The sequence below is a fragment of the Stegodyphus dumicola genome, chromosome X1 (assembly GCF_044657685.1).
Source record: "Stegodyphus dumicola isolate Sdum_Otavi_A_Nest chromosome X1, ASM4465768v1".
Classification (NCBI taxonomy): Eukaryota; Metazoa; Arthropoda; class Arachnida; order Araneae; family Eresidae; genus Stegodyphus; species Stegodyphus dumicola.
The window spans coordinates 181,598,481-181,619,688 of NC_140780.1; the positions used below are offsets into that span (position 1 = coordinate 181,598,481).

At 28.9% G+C, this 21,208-nt stretch overlaps 1 protein-coding gene and 1 long non-coding RNA gene across 3 annotated transcripts in view; one reads left to right on the forward strand and one right to left on the reverse strand.

Moving 5' to 3' along the window:
• LOC118183128 (uncharacterized) overlaps nt 1-14,855 on the reverse strand; it is a 412,812-nt gene extending 397,957 nt beyond the window's left edge. The window contains exon 1 of the mRNA XM_085807732.1: nt 14,046-14,855. Coding sequence (XP_085663858.1) covers nt 14,046-14,082 — 37 coding nt within the window. The 5' untranslated portion in view covers nt 14,083-14,855. The remainder of the gene's footprint in view (nt 1-14,045) is intronic.
• On the forward strand, nt 573-20,497 carry LOC118185736 (uncharacterized). Of its 2 annotated transcripts, none has more exons than XR_015038539.1 (2): nt 573-741; nt 17,246-20,497. It is a non-coding gene; the product is annotated as an uncharacterized LOC118185736 (long non-coding RNA). The 2 variants fall into 2 exon arrangements; XR_004757640.2 differs by lacking the exon at nt 573-741 and adding an exon at nt 13,313-13,404.
• Nucleotides 20,498-21,208: the final 711 nt, after the last annotated feature.

Here is a 21,208-nt window from a genome sequence, read left to right on the forward strand (position 1 = left end):
ATACCGCATAAAAATTGATTCAAGAAAAAAGTTATAGTAAAAAAATAGTTGTAAACTTTTGCAATTTAAAATTGGTACTTTTTGCTGCTCAGCATAATGCCTTACCAAACTGTACTTCAGGAGTCTAAAATCTCTCTATAGCTCAAGGATGAAATAAATGCAACCCCATTCAAGCAGCATTTGGGATGATCCTATTTTTATGCTTTGGAATGTCCTAGACGAAAAAATATATTGGTAGTCTGACCAAAGTTTAAGATGTGGTACTTCACTTGATGAAGACCAGCATCAGTTTCACAGGAAGTCGGTGCATTCAGTTTTGGGGTCAGTGAACCCATATAAAGGTATGATAAAATTATTTGGAAGATAATTCGCACAAGCAATGAAACACTTAGAAGTAGCTAACCCAAGATCCAAAATGAAGTCTTAAGAATACTGACCAGCCATCATTTCAACAGTTTAGCGAGAATGAGAGATATCTCTAGAGTTCAAGAACTTCTTCCCAGATGGAAATGTTTGCATATCTGAACTGGAACTTTTAAGGTAAGGTAATTCTGTTACCAACTTCCGCAGTTGGTGCAGAAAGGGGTTCAACGAACCGCCACCCATGAGGATTCAACGCATAAAAACTGATTCCCTTCCCCAAACGAAAGTCGGAAATGGCTCACCTGTTGAAAGCGTTTGTCCCATCTGGAGTCAATGCGCTCCGGAGATGGAGGCATTCCCCAGTATGTGCTCTGCTCTGTAAGTACCCTTTCGTTTTCTCCTCTTATTCTTTAGTTTAGGTGGGGATGAGTATCGAAAACTCTCCTCGCTAATCGAGTTTCAGATACTTCGAGGATAATCGATTAAAAAACAGCCCAAGGCCTCAATTGAATCGGGTTCCGGAATCATATACTCCAATTTGATCTTTGCGAGTGTCATTCCAATACCTGTGAGTAAATTTATTTGATAATATTGTCTTGGAATAGCATTTTAAACAGCTGTGCCATCAAAGTAGTTTTATTTATTTATTTGCCGTGGCAAAGGTTAAATTAGAGATCTTAGGAAATAATGTACTAAATGCTGTTTAGACTTTGCAGTAATCAAACGTAAGTTTAGAGTCGGTGAACAGAAATAATACAGCAATAATTCCAGTACATAACGTAATAAAAAATAGTTAACTTAATCTATGAAATGGTAATAAGTTAGAAATATTACTAAATGTAGTTAGAAGTTAAAACTTGCCCCCCCTCTCTCAATATATTATGTTCAAGCGACAAATTTTATGTAGTTATGGACCAATACTCAAATCATAACTAGGACATATTGAAACTTACAGAGATATGGTATTTTTATTCTTCCTAAGCAACACACTGTTTATATGTGAAAATAACTTTATAAATATTATTTATTTTCTAAGATTTTTATGCTGTGTTTATTATTCGTTTATACTAGTTTTGAGCTGGCATTGTATTATGTATCACTTAATTTTATTATTTTTGTTGCATATTACATTTCCTAAATATTTGTTGTTACTTCCTCTATCCTTTTATTGTACCCTGTGAGTTAATATGAAAATGAAGTCGAGATTGCATATTTCAACATGTATTTATTTATAACATCTGAGGAGAATATATGTTTGTGGAAATTGCGCTTAGAAAAAATAGGTGTATTTTAGGAAAAAAATTCCCTACGTTTCCTGACAAAATACAAATGATATTTTTTGATGCGAAATAGTAATAAAAAGTTTCGTCCAGTAATTCCTTTACAGGAAAATAAGACTGTTTTCTATAGATATAAAAAGCAATCTCCTCCCTCCTGATCCACACGTGGCTGCCATAAATTCGCACGTATTTACCGTATTACTTCTGTTACAGGATTTTTTAGTAATAGCTGTTAAATGGAAATTTAAGAACTTACTTTCTCAGTCCACTACTAGAAGAACGACTGCATAACACAGACATCCATTATTAACCTTTGATTAAATTATATTAGGTTCTTATTATAGAAAATTATTTGGGGGCCTTAGAAAGGGTGCTTTCGTGGAAAATTTTCTGACACAACTGGCTCGTATTCTCACTTAAGGAAAGCTATGAAAACTTCATGCAATCATTTCGGTCAGTGGCCAGAAACCAAGCCCAGGGCGAATTACTAGTGTTCAACTGTCTTACACAATAAGCTGTTCATGGACCAGTATACTTTTCATCATATGAAATATAAAGTTTTTTCGAAAGCTTTTTATGGGAACCATGAGTCATATCGCTCTTTTGCCGTAATATATTATCATTTTCAGTCAACAGCTTCCCTTTTCCTCTATTAATCTGGTTCATATAGATAAGTTCAAAACTATTCCTCAGTTAAGCATCTCTTGAACACGCTTATATCTCACACACTTATATTTAATTATACACACACTTTATATCTGAGTGAGGTTTACACACAGATTGCGTATCTAAAAAATATTAACGTTTTTTGCAGTTCATTTAATTCTTTAATCTTTTGAGAAAATAAGAAAACGCTTGAGCAAATAAAATAAGTTCAGTCATTAATTTCTGTATCCTACTTTTTAAAAATTTTTAATGGACAACCTTTTCAATTTTTTTGCAAGAATTTTGAACACTGTGAGCATCTAATTATAAACACACTTAAATATGTCCTATCACATACTTATATCTGTAGTTCTATCACAGACACTTATTTCTAGTGTGATACATGAATAAAATAAGTTAATGCTTGGACTATGATACTTAGGGCCACTCTTCAGTAAATATATGTGGAGTTTAAATTTTTAATGCTTGGACAATGACAATTTGGGCCATCTTTCAGTAAATATATGTGGAATTTAAATTTTTATGTGTTTACAGTTTCGACACTGTTTTACACTATGATTTGAAAAGCAGTTAAAACAGGCACTACGAAAAAAGTTTATATTTTTAAATACCGGGAAATAATAAGCTAAACTCGTCCTGAAAAATATTTATCAAAAGTAAATGATTGAAATCGCTTAACCAAATAAAAAGGCGCAGGTTTTTAGGATTTCTGTAAATTAACTTCCATTAAAAAAATAATCGCGATATTTATTTTTTTCACAATTTGAAACCAAAGCTTCTAAACGAACATTTTGAAAACGTTAAAGAACATTTAAAAATATGCTCTTAAAAATTTAACAAGCTTGGCTGTGTTGAGCAGTATTTCCATATGGTCACCAAAATGTTTAATTACAAATCTTTCGGGTGATTTTGATCATATGAGAAAAGTAGTCTTTTTCTGAAGGCCGTAATTTGTTATGGAAAATATTATCAAATTTGCTTCCACTTATTTTTCTTTCTTTTCTTTTCTTTTTTTCTTTTCACGGGATCTAGATAAAAATTTCTTTCTCACATCTTTACTAAAAGGTATCATGTGACCAAAATTATCACAGAAGGCTTACCTTATCAGATTCATTTTTTAAATTGAAGCCATGGGTCTAAACCGACTGATAAAGAGATATTATATCACGAAATTTTATTTTAAAAATACTCTATGTTAGCCATAATTCGGCTTTTCTGATTCTCTGAACTGAGGGAAAAAACCATTATTTTTTACTTTATACGGGTAGATAACGCATTATATAGGTATATAAATAAACTCTGCAGAGAAATGAGCTTGACATGCATCTGTAAATATCTGTCCAGGTAATGCTACAATTACAGACTAAACCTTGAATTATTTATATAAGGCATTAGCCTGATATTTTAGTCAAACTAATTTAAATTATCATGAAAAAGAATTTATTAGATGAAGGAGGAATGCTGTGAAAGAGAAGTGGAAGTGCGAAGAAAAAAGGAAAGGAAACTATAAATGGAACAATGCTAACAAATAGAAGAATACTAATAAAAAGAAGGAAAAGTAATAAAAGTCTCAAATATATCAGCATTTTGTAGTTCATTCAGTTCTTTAACCTTTTGGCAAAATACGAAAACTCTTGAGCAAACAAAATGAGCTGTCATTAATTTACGGGCGCTACTTATAAAGTTTTTAATCGACAAATTTTCTACTTTTTTTGTAAGAAATTTTGTTACTAAACGTTATAGATCTATCTTAGTTTGATAAGTTCCTTGTCTAGGAAAAACTACATACCACGCAAATATGTTATTCAACGTAAACAACTCTTAAAAATTTGGAAACTCTTTTAATATGTTGCATAATTTAATGGTAAATTACGATTTATGATTTATTGGTGAGCTGGTGACCTAGATCACTACGCTTATTGTCAGCAACGAATGAATTTTCAGGTTTCCCCTTTAAGGAGGAAGGAAGATACGTCCATTTCCCTTAGAAAGTTCACCATAAAAGTTTCCCTTCATTTAAACTTTCTTGAGCTACATCCCAATGCCAAGCTAATGTAAAAGACACCAGTTTTAAAAATGTTATATTAAGTTACGCATTATGATGAACCCTATAAAGAATTCTCTACAGAGGTGAAAATAATGAAAAAAAAAGTATTGTGTGCAGTGAATTTTTTTTATTTATTTTTTTATTTTTAATTTTTTTTTAAGCTTCGTCATTTTTTATTGAATGAAGACATTTCCACTTATTCTGTATGACTAAATAATTTAACAGAAATGTATTTTGACAACCACCAAATTGTTTTGCTACTAGTGAAAAGAAATATTGCAGCAGTTCATAACTTCGTTTCACGAAAGTTCGTTAAGGAAGATAATCGAAAACAATTGCTGCTTATTATCTTCTTTGCAAATTGACGTGCGTACTAGGAAGGGACAAAGTTAAATACTAGTATAGTTTAAAGCAAGCCTTGCAGTAATCTCTTATAGACATATTGTAAAATACAAGTTAACATATTTTTAATCACGAACAAGAAAAGGGAAAAAGGATCAGTCATTTTGTTGTGATATGATATATATTTTGTTTACTGAGTAAAGTTACAAAACAGATTTGGGGAAATAGGTTTTCCAACTTTTTTGTTTTCGGGAATTTTAACAGGAATAAAGATTTAATCTGACGCAGAAAAAAATGTACATAAATATACAATCCAAGAAAATTTGCATTGTAGGAAACATTACTTCAAACCATCCAGTTACACTCCTTTCAGAAAGTAATATATGCTCTGAGGCAAGAAAAGGCTAGATAGGAGTGCACAGTTGCCGTTATAACTTTTTATGGCAAATCATTCGCGCTATTATGCGCACCGAAAAGAGTTTGGAAAACACCGCCTCTGGCATCTCCGTGTCTTAGGCATCTTCACGTCTTTGGAAAGAAATGAGTGACGCCAAATAGCTTAGGGGTAAATGAAAATGTATTATCGCAAAATTTATTTTTGCTGCAAAATATTAAAACTATACCACGAAAGAGGGTTTAGAAGATATTGCCTCAATAGAGACTTTTCATTTCTTTGAGAAAGATAGCAGGCTATAGGAGAATGAGTGATTAGTGTTTTCAAAAATTTATCATTTAATTAATTTTGAGATGGGTTTTTCTAAAATAGAATTTGAAAATTAATTCTCCATAATAATAATAATAATAATAAAAAGTTACTTTAACTTGTTTGACACTCAGATATTTAAAATGGAATAAAATTCATTATACGAATGAATAATTAACTTAGATTTATTTCATTAATCTAAATAGGAATAAAAGCTTAAAAGTTTTTATTTAGGTTAAGTATAGATTACAATCTAACCTAATTTAAATAAAAATATAAAAACTTACCTAAATGAAATATTAAATAATTGTCGTAGTTAAATTATACTGTTTTTGGTGGAAAGATTTGAGAGTATTGATAGGACGAGATTTGAAAGTAATCATAGAACGTCTTTGAAAACGTTATAACTTTATGCAGCGAAAAAAAGTACTTAAAGTAAACATCTTTTAAAACAGCGTGTAAAATCGTAGACAGCAAGTTACAATTTTTCTAGATTTCTAATCCCCAAAATCATATTAAAAACAAAGTCTGGAGCAAGGATTTTGAGAATTTACCACACTGGCCACTAAACAGTGAAGACCCTGTGTTCCAACTAGCAGCTGGACATGACTACTTGACTTCTCACTTGAACAAGATTGGAATTTTCAATTGTCCTAAGGGTGATCTCTGCAATCCCTCTTTAACAGAAGGTTCTATATTTAAATTCGATTCGAAAGCTTATGAAACTTTATTCATAATATTTTAAACCTTTGCTGTCTAAATCTGGTTTTACTATTGAATTTTATTTGCATGTTTACACGCAGTATTTATTTGTATCTTATCGCCTAAGGACAAGTTAACAAAGTCTTTTGTGCATTAGGAAAAAAAAAAAAAAAAAAAAAAAAAAGAAACAAAAAAAGAAAATAACGTAGCACAGGACATTGGATGACACACAGAAAGAGACAGTAGTGCGATGTGAAGATGAACTAAATTAAAGCAGTTTGAAAGGAATAATTATGTAAAAAAAAAGTCTATGAATCAGGAAAAAGAATTCAAATTGCAGTAAAAGTTATAATTACTTTGTTTCGATACATTTGCAGTACTTTCGTTATGAATTAATTGCCTTGCCTTAAATGAATGCAAATTTTTTGTAGAGGAATATTGGTGCTAAATATTTTAAACTCCATAAGAACCTTAAGCATATGTTGTTCTTGTTTGCAATTTGCTTCAGTCTAACGTAGCTAAAAGCTGGAATTTCGATCCGGTAAAATCTCAGCTAACGAGCTGGCTGCTTGGGGGTTTTCTGAAAATCTAACTTAAAATCGAGCCAATTTCCCTTAGAAAGTTCTCCACGAAGACACACATTTTTTAGGTGGATCGTAATAGTATTATTTGGAATAGTCAGCTAAATCAGACAAAATGAGTTTTTATTAGGGAAAGAAAATTAGTATCTGACACTGACAAATATGCTTTATTTTAATGGCCCACCAGGAGCGGAGCAATAGAATTGCTGAATACTGGTAATTCAACCCGAGTTTAAATCCCAGCGAATGAGTGTCTATTTGTGAGTTTTTGAGGTATTCTATACTCGTTTCGTGAATATAAGTGGCTTTCCCTCGAAACGTCCTCCCAGAGGTTATCCCTTCCCTTAAATCCAGTAGAATCCTTCTGATACTAAGCGACCAGATGTGTAGGATTCCTGAACAATGGTAGTCTTTTGAGTTCGAGTCTAGGAGAATGCATGGCATTTTGTGTTTTCTGTCAACTGCAACATGAGCAGTAGGAATATACAGAATTTTTTAAAGAAATTCTATATGAAAGCTTTCCGTCTAAGTTTGGGAGCCCTCGCATGTTTTTTTCTTTTGTCAAATAACTGCACCTGTTAATAGTAACTCTCGAAGTACAGCTATTAATAAATTAAATGCAAATTTCATTTTAAATGCTAATTAATGCAAAGAATAATGCTAAATTCTGTGAACATATTCTGGAGTAACGATAGATACTAAGACCTTTAATTAATTTCCTACGAACAGGGAAAATTCTAAGACACAGAGATTTCTTCTATTCATAAAATCTAAGAAAAAACAACAGGAGGAAGAATGTAAAATATTTTTGTTTTCTATGGTAATACAGGAAAGAAGGGTTGCTTTAGAGAATTTTTACTAACAGAATGACCAAGTTGATGTATACGTATAAAAGAAAAGAGATGACTTGAAGAACTATTGGAAACAGTCAGAAAGTTAATATCCATAAATACCTTGGGTTATAATGATACAAAGCTGAAAACCTTCATAAGTAATTTACTGTATTGCAATTATCAAGAGTCTTGATTTATCAAAAGTAAATGGATGTTACATTTTTTTTAATTACACCATAACTAGTGCTGCATTAAGTTTAGCCAAAGCAAAATTAGTGTTGTCCAGGATTTTTTATTAAACGCGTAACACTCGTACAAAATATGTTCAAATGGCACTGCAAGCAAACTCGTTAAATGAATCGAAGTATTGTTAAAAAATTCGAATTTTAAAAATGTTACAGACTTAACGTTCATTGCGCATTTTAAAAATATAAATTGCTTATTTATACTTTGTCTGAATTAATAAGGTCTCTCATGTAAATTTAAAAATATTTTCTTTTCTTTTTTTTTCTTTACACAAAGAAGAGCATGTCAGGTTAAAAGTTTTTCTAAATAGAGTTAAAGCTATAAGTACCACCTGAAGCCATAGAGACAGATTTCAACACTTGAAACAGATTTCAAAATGAGAACCACTAAATAATTTTATAATTTTTTAGTTAATATATACTATACATTAATTTTGGATCTTATCTTATTTTTTACATAAAGCAAGTATCTGAATTGTACAACTTTGGCATCCACATAAAAAAAAAAAAAAAAAAAAAGTTTCGAACCTCCAATCAAAACATGCATCTTCCTGTTATTTTTTTATCACAGATATTTTCTATGAGCATTTTACTAATAACTATAATTAAACACAAACTGAAAACAGAAGAGCCGTGCTTCCTAATATAAGCATAGTCACAAATGTTATTGCTTAACTGTATTTCATTTTGATGATTTGAAAGTTGTCCACCCTACTTCTTTTTGAAAACCATTTCTTTTCGAATTTTAAAAGCAACTGAGCTCCAAGTTGCATTTCTTGTAATTGAAAGTTCTACACATTAATTATTAGAAAGTTTTCTAGGGGGTTTTTGGCAGAAAATAAAGTAAAATAAATGAAAATGCTTTTTCGAGAAATCCTTCCAGGAATTTTAAGAGGCATATCAAAGAATAATATTATATGTGTATTTCAATATAAAACTGCACTTTCAAGAAAGCAGCTTAGTATCACTCAGTAGGCTAATAAAGTTAAAAATATTAATTATTATGCTCGTTGGGTCATCAAAATGAATTTTTAATCTTTACTCGATTCAAGCAATACACGAAACAATCTGAGCTGAACTTCTTTGGGAAGCTTGCTATGATTATGATAGAAGTATATTTACATGTTATGTTTTAAAACGTAAAGCAGAAAAAATGCTACTGGAGTATTTACGTTTAATGCAAGTTAATTTGAAATTATATAGGCAGTATAGGTTATTAATTCTAGAAAGTCAAGCATGTTGAAGTATCTCGAAAAAACAATCAGAAATTCATGATTGAAGTTCTTACAAAAAATTACATAAATATACTAATACGAGTGTTGTAAAACTGGTCGAATATAAATCCATAAACTATATAAACTGCATGTATGGATGGCAAAGTTTTATAAAGCCATAAAAATAAGAAAAACTTTACTTCATACGCCGTTTTACTAAAGGCAGTTTCATTAAGATTAATTTTAGACTAAAAGTTAAACTGAATTCGCTATTGTTTCCACGCAGAAGTTACTGAGTAGTTTACGAAAAAATCTTATGCATTTATTTAAAAAATACCATGGAAGTTATACACTTATTGCTACTGTAATGATAGACCTCATGATGCAAACATAGTAAGTAATTTAGTAATTTTTATTTGGGGACCCAATTAAGGTTTCATTCATAAATATCCATTAATACTAATGCGTGGATAGACGAGCAAATAGAAATAATTTTCTCTTCCATATGATTGTATATTTATTAAGAAGTTGATATTTCATAGTAAATCTTTTTCTCAGCGTATCATTTTAAATGGACTTCTTTGTGTTTAATATCATATTTTACGAGGATATTTATTATAAATAATATTTAACTGAAATTCTCACTTAAATCTTGATTAAACACATGTATTAGGTTATACTAATTCTAGTTTTAATTTAGGAAAATTGTAAAAATCTTACATTAAGTCTGCACGCTAACATACATTTTGTGCACAGGAAAAAAAATTGACCTCTTCGTATGCCTGATTAGCCTTTTCTAAATATGTGCCTCGCTTTCATCTTGCAAATTCCAAGCTTATTGCAAAGAAAAACAAAAATTTGCCTTAAATCTCTATTTGAAATCTCTACTTGTACAAAACTTTTTTTAAAAAATTTTTTGGCTAAGAGCTATAAAATCAAAATTTGATTTTTTTTAAGTGTGTCTATATGGTTGCGGATCATTTAAAAAAATCCTCTTTCCTTAATGGTAAATTATACCAAATAATTTATTTCGAAAATTTGCACTTCGTCCATACGAAGAATATTTCATAAAATTTGCCAAAATTTTTATAAAGATTTCCTTCAAATGCACTCTTTTTAGGCCTCATAGATATGTAAGTTTCATCTTGTAGAAAGTTTTATCGAAAGAGCATCACTATTTATTAACTTCTAAATAATGATGATTTTAGAGATATTTTTAAAGAAAAGTGGAAATAATACCTAGAAAATCTGAATAAATACTTTAGGAACTTGAAAGTCTGTAAAATAAATATGCTCTGTCATTTCATTTCTCAAATTGAAATTTCATTTCTTACTGAAATCTTTGGAAGCGAAATAATAAAAATTACTCAAAAGAAATTGTAGTCATCACAAGCCTTGCACCACCGTTCGAAGTACTTAAAATCTACTTACGTGTAAGTTCTTATGGCAGCAAATTTCTATTGAATATATATATATATATATATATATATATATATTTATATATATAATTTAATAATTTTTTATCTTAATTTTGAAATTTCAAAACTATTACCTCCCTCCTTCTATACGTATATTATAAGTCTTTATGATGTCAATAATGTGCAGATAAAAATTTGTAACTCTCTGTATTGATATTCATAATTTAAAACTCTAAACAAAATTCTAATAAAAATTTTAAAGTACTAAAACCAATCCAATTTACTTCATTCATATCACAAGCACGAAACTCCATTTATACTAGTCACTAAATATTTTGAAACATCGTAAACCGAAATTTTAAACCAAAGACTTTATTTTTTAATATTTTAAAAAATAACATTAGTATTTGTGTACAAAAGTAATTAAGAAATTTGAGGACATATCTCAAACAAGATTTGTGTTGTGTGGGACTCGAAGATGCATCAATGCGAGACGAGAACGCGAGAATAAAGATGCATCAAGATAAAAGAAAAATTAAATAAATTTCTCCCTTCAAAGAATATTTAATGTTAAAAATTTCATAATTTTTTTAGGCAGAGATGTTTATACTCTGTAAAATCTTTCAAATATTTAATCATTATTCTGAAGGGCAAAATAAACTTGTAGTTTGATAATTGCAATATAAAAATTAATGAAAAAAATCAAATAAGAGTATTGTTTTAGGTGACTTTCAAAATTTCTTCAGGAAATAAATCTCGTGAGTTATTTATGGCATGCAAAAAAGGATGACCACCTAGTTATTATTAAGAACGATAACAGTCTTGAAAAGAGTATGTCTATACTGCATGCAAAGATGCTAATTTCCGTGTTCTGCTTATGACTAGATGCTAGATTATTTTCGTAATATATTTATATTATCTTCCCCTTCCCAACATCTTCTTTAAGTTATATGAGAGTTTTAGGTTCCTTTTTTTCCGATGTTTTCCCAGAGAGAAAAATATTATCCAGAAATGAGATTAAGAAATCATTATATGAAACTGAAATGTAAGCTGAGTAAGTGATCTCAAGTTCATGCAGGCACCTGAAAATAATTTTGCTCTATGAATATGTATTTTGGAAAAGGTAAAAGAATCTTATGATTTTAATAATATATTTTAAAAACTTAGAGTATCCATCTTGAATTTCTTGTTAACAATTAAAGACATCCAATTAGAGCTTAAATGCGAAAACTGGAATAATTTCATCTAAAATGCACTAATGAGTTAGGTATGTCCAAAATACTATCATGTTATATCAAGTTATTTTGGATGCAGAAATTTCATTATAAAAGCAATTAATATAAATACCTAGTTCTTTTATCATTTTTATATTAATATAATTTCTGCATGCTTTATAAAAAGGGCTTCATAACTACGTTAAAAATCAATGTAAAAGTTAATTATCATTTATAAAGGTATCGCAATAGGTTTCAATACCAGACCATTTCGAATAAGTCATATATTTTATTCAAAAATGTGGATTTTCCACAAGTGTTAACAATTTAAAGACCCACTTAATTTGTATATAAAGGAGGGCATATTTAACTTCAAAAATAAGTAAAACAGATGATTAGATAAGTATTTTTAACTTTACTACTGTAATTATACAATCACTATTTTCTTTACAATTATGCTTATTCAGTTATATGTTTAAATTTAGCATAGATATTGTAGTCTAATGCTTAAGTAATTCAGAAAAGAGCAAAAGAAACTATTGGCCATACATAAAATAGGCGGCAGAGAAATCTGTATTCATTTCAAAATTTTATGATGCTGACCTCTTTTCTTCAGTAAGGATAAAATAAGAACAACGACTCGTATGAGATTCTTTCAAGCTGCACAAACCTTTCCCTGATATCGGTGATAGATGGAGTTCTTGGAATATGAGAAAAAATGACATGAGCAATTAGATTATATGGCTAGATTGACATTTATTTTACAGGGCAACTGCATGCATTTCGGGAGAAAATTAAATAAGCTCTCTTTTCTTCAAGGAGCAAAAGTCTTCTGCTATCAAAATATGCAGAATATTTTTACTCTTCCATGAGCAATCCTTCGAACAAAAAGCATATTTTCTGTTTGACGAAGAGAAACTCTGTGTCACCCTTTCTTGAAATGCGTTTTTTGTGAAGCTTAAGCTCTCGTGAAGTTTGAATTTTTTCTAATATTTAACTACAACTTTAAGTTGCAGGAATTTTTTCTAATATTTAACTCCAACTTTAAGTTGCAGTTGGCTTAAATTTAAAAACTCAATCTCTCATTTAATTGTAATTTAATGTCAGGAAACTCAGTTTTAAAGGATAAGCTTACATCATTTTAGTAAAATGTTATTTCATTTATCAAACGTTTACATTAGTTTTGGCAAAAATGCTTTAAAAAACGAGGGTTAAAGGAAAATAAAACCCATTTCTTCTTTTATTCATAAATTTTGTTTGTGCTCTTTAATTACTTTTTTAAAATTAAGGTGATTCTTATGTATTTCACCTATTTTCTGTGTAACCTATATTCACTCAGTAAAATAATATTTACCCTCTAATTAACAATTATTATTTTTTACTTATAAAAATGTTAACTTCTTAGATTTTATGCTTACACTTCTACAAAATATGTATGTGCGAGTATTTATTTTAGATATGAAATGAAACTCGATCCTTTTTCCTCGGTTTCTCAAGTATATAATCTAAAGCTTCATTTAAAATCACATTCATTAATTTTGCGTGTTAAATTTCCATTTGAGTGAAATCAAATAATGTTACAATAATACTAGGCACTAAAAATACATTTAATTCACACTATACTCTTAGACCTTCGAATCTGAATAATTTTGATTAATGTAAATTCAATGATATACTAACAAACTTCTAAACAAACTTCTTTATAACAGAATGCCATGAATATAACAACCAAACGACTGGGAAAAAAATTCTAGAATCTAAAAACATGTTTGGCCGCCAGTTGACTCTATGAATATGTATGTATTTTTGATTGTAGATTTTTGATTGTAGATGTATTTTTGATTTAGATTCTGAAATTTGTATAAACTTAATTGGTATGAATATAAATTCAATGCTTGTTGCTTTAAATAATTTTCTGTGTGATTCAGTGCCATTCATATAACATAATTCGAGATTTTTCTATCATAAACTCAGTTATTTATCACAGAGAACTTTTTTTATTCAATGATAATTCAGCTAAGTAAAAATGCTTTAATATACAGGATGTAATAATTAGCATACAACTGGGAAGATTTCCGAAGTTAAGTTCATTAATTAAATTATAAAGCAGCACGTGGTGTAAAATATGGTAACATGACCTAAATTGTAAATTACTTTAACATTATGAATTATCAGGAAGTATGGGCACCTTACTTCTCTTTTCATGCTCAGTTCTGATCATTGTAACTTAATTAAGAAATGCTTTATTTTAATTTTTGTTACATTTTTTAGGAAACTTTAAAAAATGTTTTTTTAATGTAAGACTCAAGGAAGAAATTTAAATACCTCGTCTACTCTAGCTTGTCGTGCCATTAGTAATAAAGACCCGAAAAGTGAAAAATAAATAGAATTTAAAAAACTCGTATCATTTTAAAATAAAGTGACGGAGTTAACTTACCATTTCTCTCTGCATATCTGTCCCGTGGCTTATACATGCTGTGAAAAAATTTAGCTCACTGGTGAGTAGTTTAAGACTGGTGAGCAGTAAATCTCTAAAATCAGAGAACGCGAGGAAAAAAAAATCACATTTTGCAAAAAACAGTATTAAAAGTAACTTTCTTAACGTGTGTCATAGTTTGCATGTCATAGTAATGTTTTCACTTTCACAGTTCACTGACTTAGATACGATCAGTTTGAAAACAAAAATATAAAACTCTCATCACATACTGTCAAAATATTTATTTCTGACGTTAAATTATTTCCTCTTAAAGAAAAATCATAATGATAACACCGCTTTTTATCTTGTACAAAAAGGGAATTCGAAAATTTTCTGCAGTGGATTTGTTATTCATGCTCTCGTTAATTTATCGATTGTCCTCAGAAGTTTCAAAAATCGATAAAATTCTTGTAAAAAAAATATTTTTTTTTTTTAAAAATGTTTTGTGTTCTAATTTTTTTCTTCTTTTTCATACCTTTTTAACTTTGATTTTATGTCCTGGAGTGTCGAGATGCGCATAAACATCAGAAGCCTAATGCGAACACCGCATCAGCAACAACAAACACTGGCTTCCTTTCTCTAACCCTTTGATCACAGTCCAAACGAGGCTCGTTGCTCATCCAAGATGGCCGTCCTCAGCAAGTGGAAAAAGAGGCGAGGCTTTTTGAAGGAAAAAAAAAGACAAAAACACAAAAACCAGGCATCCGCTACGCTTCGGTCGATAATACAACTTCTCTTGAGAGCCGACTCTTTCTTTCGCATCGATCTTCTGACACTAGTCCGCCATTACAGCGCCACCACTGCTGCCAAATTTTCGCCAAGTTTAGAGCTTCGGCGCCAACAAATTATTTCGGTGTGTGGAATAAATAAAAGTGGGTATCGATCTGAGGAGAAGGGGAGAAAAACGTAATGGGTAAAAATAACAATAAAAAAAAGGAATTTTTTTCTTAAATGAATTTTAAGGATGGGAAATCTTTCATGTTATATAATTTTTTGGTTTGGTTTTGATTTTCTTTATTTATTTTTTAAAATTAACTGCTTATACTAAAATACATATCTAGCAGGCACATTAAATCAGTTAGCAAAAAATATTCTTTTCTGGCAAGTATTAAATGATTCATTGTCAGAATGTTTTATTTAAAGAGCGGAAATGTACTTTTTTGGGGGCTGTAGTTTTTGCTGTTAGTAGTTAAGAGTTTACTTAGCAGCGAAACATCCTTTGGAAATTATTTTAAATGCACAGCCTGTCCGTTATTGTAAGTAGTTTTCTTAATACCACATTTTTATTTATTTAGATCCTTCCTATTTTATTATAAAATGTTTTTTAACATAGTCGTTTCTAATTGACACATTTCCTTTTTCTGTATTTTTGATCGTCTATTTATACTTCAGACTTTGGTCTTTAGCTGTATGCAAGTTGCTTAGCATAAGTTGTTAGCATAAGTATGTTTGGGTGAAGTTTTACTAACAGCTTTCGTCCCATGTTTTATTTTTCTAAAAAAAAAAAAAAAAAAAAAAAAAAAAAAAAAAAAAAAAATTCTAAAATAAAACTTTGACTCTCAGTTTCTAAAACAAAATACTTCCTTACTTCTATAGCAGTAAATTTACTTGTTAAAAAACAGCAGTATCTACTAGTTTCTGATTCAATATATGTAAAACATTAATAAACAGATAATCTTTCCATTTAGCAATATTACATATAACTTGTATTTTTGATGACTAAAATCTAACATTTTTATCTAGTTGCCTGCTGTTATCATTTGATATAAAAAGAATTATTCTAAAATTAACATAGTCTGCATTTGGACTTTTGTTGAAGAAATATTTATAATAAGCAACTAAGCAAAAGAAATACCACAATTTATAGTTCAATTAAAAATGTTACTTTGCTGTTCGCTTTTTTATTAAAAACATGCTTTTATCTAGTAAAAAAGTATAACAAACAGATGACTTTAGCAAAATGAGACACAGGAAAAAATTCTTTAATTTGTTGAACAATTGCTTTTACTCTGAAAATTTGCATATTTTTTTACTCACCTCAAAACCGTGTGCTACTAATTTCAAATTAAAAACCAATAATTAGTGAAATTTTAATTTTTATTTGAAACATTCCGTTGTAATACTATTTGTTAGTTATTATCAGTGCAAAAATATAATAATAAAAACGATAACCTTTCCTCTAATTTTACTTCTTTAACGCACATCGATGTAACTCATACAGACATAGAAATTTACTTTGTAGGCTTTTATTTTATTTTATTACATTTTATCTTGTTACATTTGTTTTGTAATAAAAGCAGGTAAAACGAACGTTTTAAGCGATTCCTTTAATACTTTACTTCAGGTTCCAACAGTAATAATTTCTGTAATTTTTACTTTTCAAATGTTCTTTAAGTAATGTTAAAAGAAATAAAAAAGTGTGTATAAGGCAATCACTTAAGCATAAAAAAGTACTTAATTGATTACCTTATACACCTTTGGTATAAGGCAATCACTTAAGCTTTTTGTAGTGATTCTGCAAGCTAATTACTTAAGCCAAGATCTAGCAAGGTGTGATGTTGATGTGGTGTATTTAATTACGGCAAAGCACACTAGGGCTATCTGCCTAAGGGGAGGGATGCCTTCGTGGAGGACTTTCTAAGGGAAACTGGCTCGTATACACGTTACACATGGGATCTAGCAAGGAAATTCTTCATACGTATGATAAATTAAAAATAGTTGTTTGAAGATAAAGCCCCTATAATATTCATTTTTATTAAATGTTTAAAGCAGTATAAATGTTTACGATTGTTTTCTGGTTCACTGCATTTAACATCAGTAAACTAAGCTTGATTCTAAAGAACAGTAAGTTATCTGTTAAGTTATTTTCATGTATTTAGAAAACTTTCTTTTTGCTGCAAACTTATATACAGTTTTAATGCGACTGTTTTCCATAAAAATATGCAGTGTGGCTTAAAGATGTTGAATTGATTGTGAAGAAAGGTTCCAGCAAATTTTGCTGTTTTTTTATGTTATAGATTTTAGTAATCAGCATGATTTAAAAAAAAATAACTATGAATCTTTTCTAAGTGAAACAATTCTTTTTTTTTTATCGCTAGAAATTAATTACTCTGAAGAAGCGTGAGTCAAGTCATAATAAAGATTATTGTTTTTCCTTTCAGGTCCTTTTGGGAACAGAGCATCACAAAGAATGCAAGGATTTTTCTTTTCGGTAATAAAAACAACAATTGCATCTATAAGTGTGGATATTTCCCTTCCTGATTTGGATGTTCGCAGAGCAAAAAATACATCAGCTTTGTGATTTGACATTTTTAAAAAAATTTAAAGTGTATATTTAATTAAAATATCTAATTAAAAATAAGCGGATGAAATTAAAAATAATTTTCTGGTGTAAAATGCAGATTATTTAATTAAAAAATTTCGCTTTAAGCTAAAGTGAATTTTTAAAGTTTTGTTGTACTAAAGAGGAAAATATATAAAGCAAATCCAACAATTATTAAACTAGTCTGTTCTAGATACATTATAAAAAATATTTTATATAAAAGAGCTTCTTTGGCAAATATTTAAATTGGATTTGAAAGCTTGAAAATATTTAGCATTAAAACAGCTTTAAGTTGAAAATCTAAGCCACTATTTGCTCTGCGTCATTTCCTTTTAAATGAAAAATTAGGCAGAATCAACACTGGAGCGTACCACAATTATTATACTACAAATTACTTGATACCTCAATTGTCGTGCAAGTGAATTATGCTGAAAGAAAATTACTTTACGATGAATGAATAAATGCAATTAAATGCTTTATATTTCAATATAGCAGATAAATATTTGATATAATAGTTTTTATTTTATTAAATGAAACCAGAGTTGATATTTTCTGGGTATTGCATTGTTGTAATTATGTAAAATGTAATTTTGATTATGAAAAAAAGGGTATGAGATTGCATTTAAAACTTGTTTTTATATTTTGGCATAATGATCTGAAAAGAAACTTAAAACTAATAATATTTTTCATTTGCAAGTACAAGCCTTTTTTTCTAGGACTTTTGTGTACACGTCTGATCACCTCATTTAGATGGGGCATATATGCATGTATGAACGTATGATATAAATAAAAGAACTATATTTGAAAAGAAAGGACAGATGATGTTTACTACTAGTTTTTTTTTAAATCCTACTTGTCATTTAACGTTTGAATTAAATAAACTTTTAAATACTTAAGAATTTTCATAAGATTAAAAACATAAAAATTAGCCTTCTTATATAAATGCTATTGTGTGTAAGTAAAATTTTGTTGCTATTTACTTCGCTCATGAGCTTGTGTTATGTAAACTTTAGATGACATATAAACTATTATTAAACTAATTTTAATAAAGAACCGTTAAAACAGTGAAAGAATTTAGAACACTTGTGCAGTACTATAATTGAATTCTGCTAGTAATTGTTTTTATGTTATTGGCAGGTTTAACGGCAGTGGTGAAAAGGCGACTAAATTGTAGTATTTGCCATGATTTGAAAAATTTTTATCATTCATTATGTTCGTTAATTTCAATGAAAGCTGGGATATATCCTATAATAGTTAAGGAATTTCTGTTACAAAATCAAAATCAAAAGCATAATAATTTGGATTAATTTAACATGTTTTTTTTTTTTTTGTCTAGTAGCTAGCGTCTTATTATATAAAATATTTGCAATATAATCTTGAGACTGAATATAGAGTAATTGCCTGCAACGACAACTCTACACTACTTAGATGCTTAACTGCTATCATATTCTGAAGATAGTGGCATTTATACTGTAAAGATAGCAATCTGCCACTCATAAGATGCGGGAAATTAGACAAGACTTATTTCTTTTTTGGTAATGGTACGACCCATATTGTTTAGATACAGGAAATTTTGAATTGTCAGTATCAGTACATCTATAGGATTTTGTAGTCAGTTTTTTTTAGATGACATATGACTATCACTAAACTTCACTAAATATATTGCTGAGTTTGCAAAATATTAATTCACTAAAATTTGCCTAAAATAAAATCATTATAGGTTAATTAAAATGTCCTACAAATTTTCAGTTTTAGGACTTTTTTATTTTGCTTATTTTTATTTGTTTATTTTTATTTCACTTTAGACGCATTAGTACTCTGCTAAATGGTTAGACATAACGTTATTAATATCATAGTTTAAATAATAGCAGTTAGTTAACATTTAATTTTCATATAATTTTTTAAACTATAATAACATACACTGTCAAAGAAGAACAAATCAGTAGTAATTTTAAGAGGAGGAGTGTTAATTGTATGAGAATATATTATTAATAACTATTATTGTTTTGTATACATGTTACTGATAAGTAGGAATGGAAGTCTTAAAGAAGACCTGTTGTCTATAATTGTAAATTTCATGGACATATTTAAATGAAACACTGAAAAGCAGAAAAATACTAAAATTTACATAAAGCAGCTTTAACTCAATTTGGATGATTAGAAAAGTAAAAATGATTAGTACGCTGTATTTTTATGATGGATTTTTTTCAAGCAAATGAAATTTCTGACATAGATTTTAAATGTCATTTTATAATGGCATTTAAATTTCCTTTACTGATGTTGAAGTTAACTACGAATGCTACAGAACTTTAAAATACTGGATGTTTTTAAGTGTACATGTGAGTCTGTTCAGTATATATATATATATATATATATATAACTTGTTAATATTTATTCTGAGGTTACATTTCAGTTAAGTCAAACTGATTTTTACTTACAAAAGATAACTTTGAATCATGAAAGTCTTAACCCTTCTAAAACCACGTGAAATGTGTTCATGAGTAGGATTATATTACTCGGAATAAGCTGTTTTGTATTATGAGATTACAAGACACATGCGTAGTAGAAATTTGCTGTTTTACAAAATTGATATTTATAAATGTACAGGCAGATAATCTGAATCCATGCGAAACAAATCTTTGTTCCTAAATTATGAATTTGCATTTGGTGGCTCTTTAAAACATTTTGCTTTTGCAATGTAAATATGAAATAACGTTCTAGATTAAGCACTTGACCAATTTTTAAAATTTTAATTCTGAAGCCAACAACAGTAAGTTATTTATTATATGTAATTTAAGATACTCTTTTTCCAAAGCACCGTATGAAAGTTCTTCCTCTTAAAAGCACAGACTGTTTTTATATTATCAGGATAACATTGTAGATTACTAATTCTGTCAACAAATTTTTTTCAATAAACAGAGAACAATTATTTTTTACAGACATTTAAGGATCAGATAGATTTTGAAAAGCACAATTATTAATTAAAAAATATTATGGTAGGAGGAGAGGAGTGAAAAATGAATTGTATTATGGGTATTGCACATTGTAATGTTAAAGTGAGCATGCAAAAGTCTGTATTTCGCTTTTAGAATAAAATGTTCTGCAATAAGTTTCAGGAAATTCTTTAATATTTTTGTAACACATGAATTTTAGTTTCAGTTTTCGACAGAAATTATTGTCACTGTTTATATTTACATGAATTTATATATATGTACATATTTTTAACAATCCCCCTCCCTTGATTTATAGTTGAAGATTATATTAAGGAAACCAATATTTTTCCTAAGTAGCAATGTTTTTTCACTTTGAATATAATTGAATAGGTGTCACAATTAACTATATTTTATGGCTTGAAAGTAAATCTAAAACGTGCAGTTAGGTTAATAAATGCATTTTATGCAATTGAAATGATGAAATTAAGTGAATAAATATGTGAAAACAAAACTATTAAAACACAAAGAAATAAAGAAAAGCAGTAGAAAAACTCTATTTATTTCAAAACATTCAGATGATTCGTGGAATGCAATGTACAAATATGATCACAAAATAAAAATGCTTAAATAAAACAACAATCAAGACAAGTGATTCTACAAAAACTGCTTATATACGATTTTGCGAGAACATAAAATTAACTAAGTTTTGAAAAGATTTTCCTAATACTTCTATTTACAATTGAAGAGAACCTTCATTATAGCTAGCTTAGTATTTCGGAATTGGTATTAATTTCTTAACATCTTCCTAAATGAAGAGATTTTTCGAAGTAATTTTCATAAGTGATGAAAAATATAGATTTTCAGGCTAT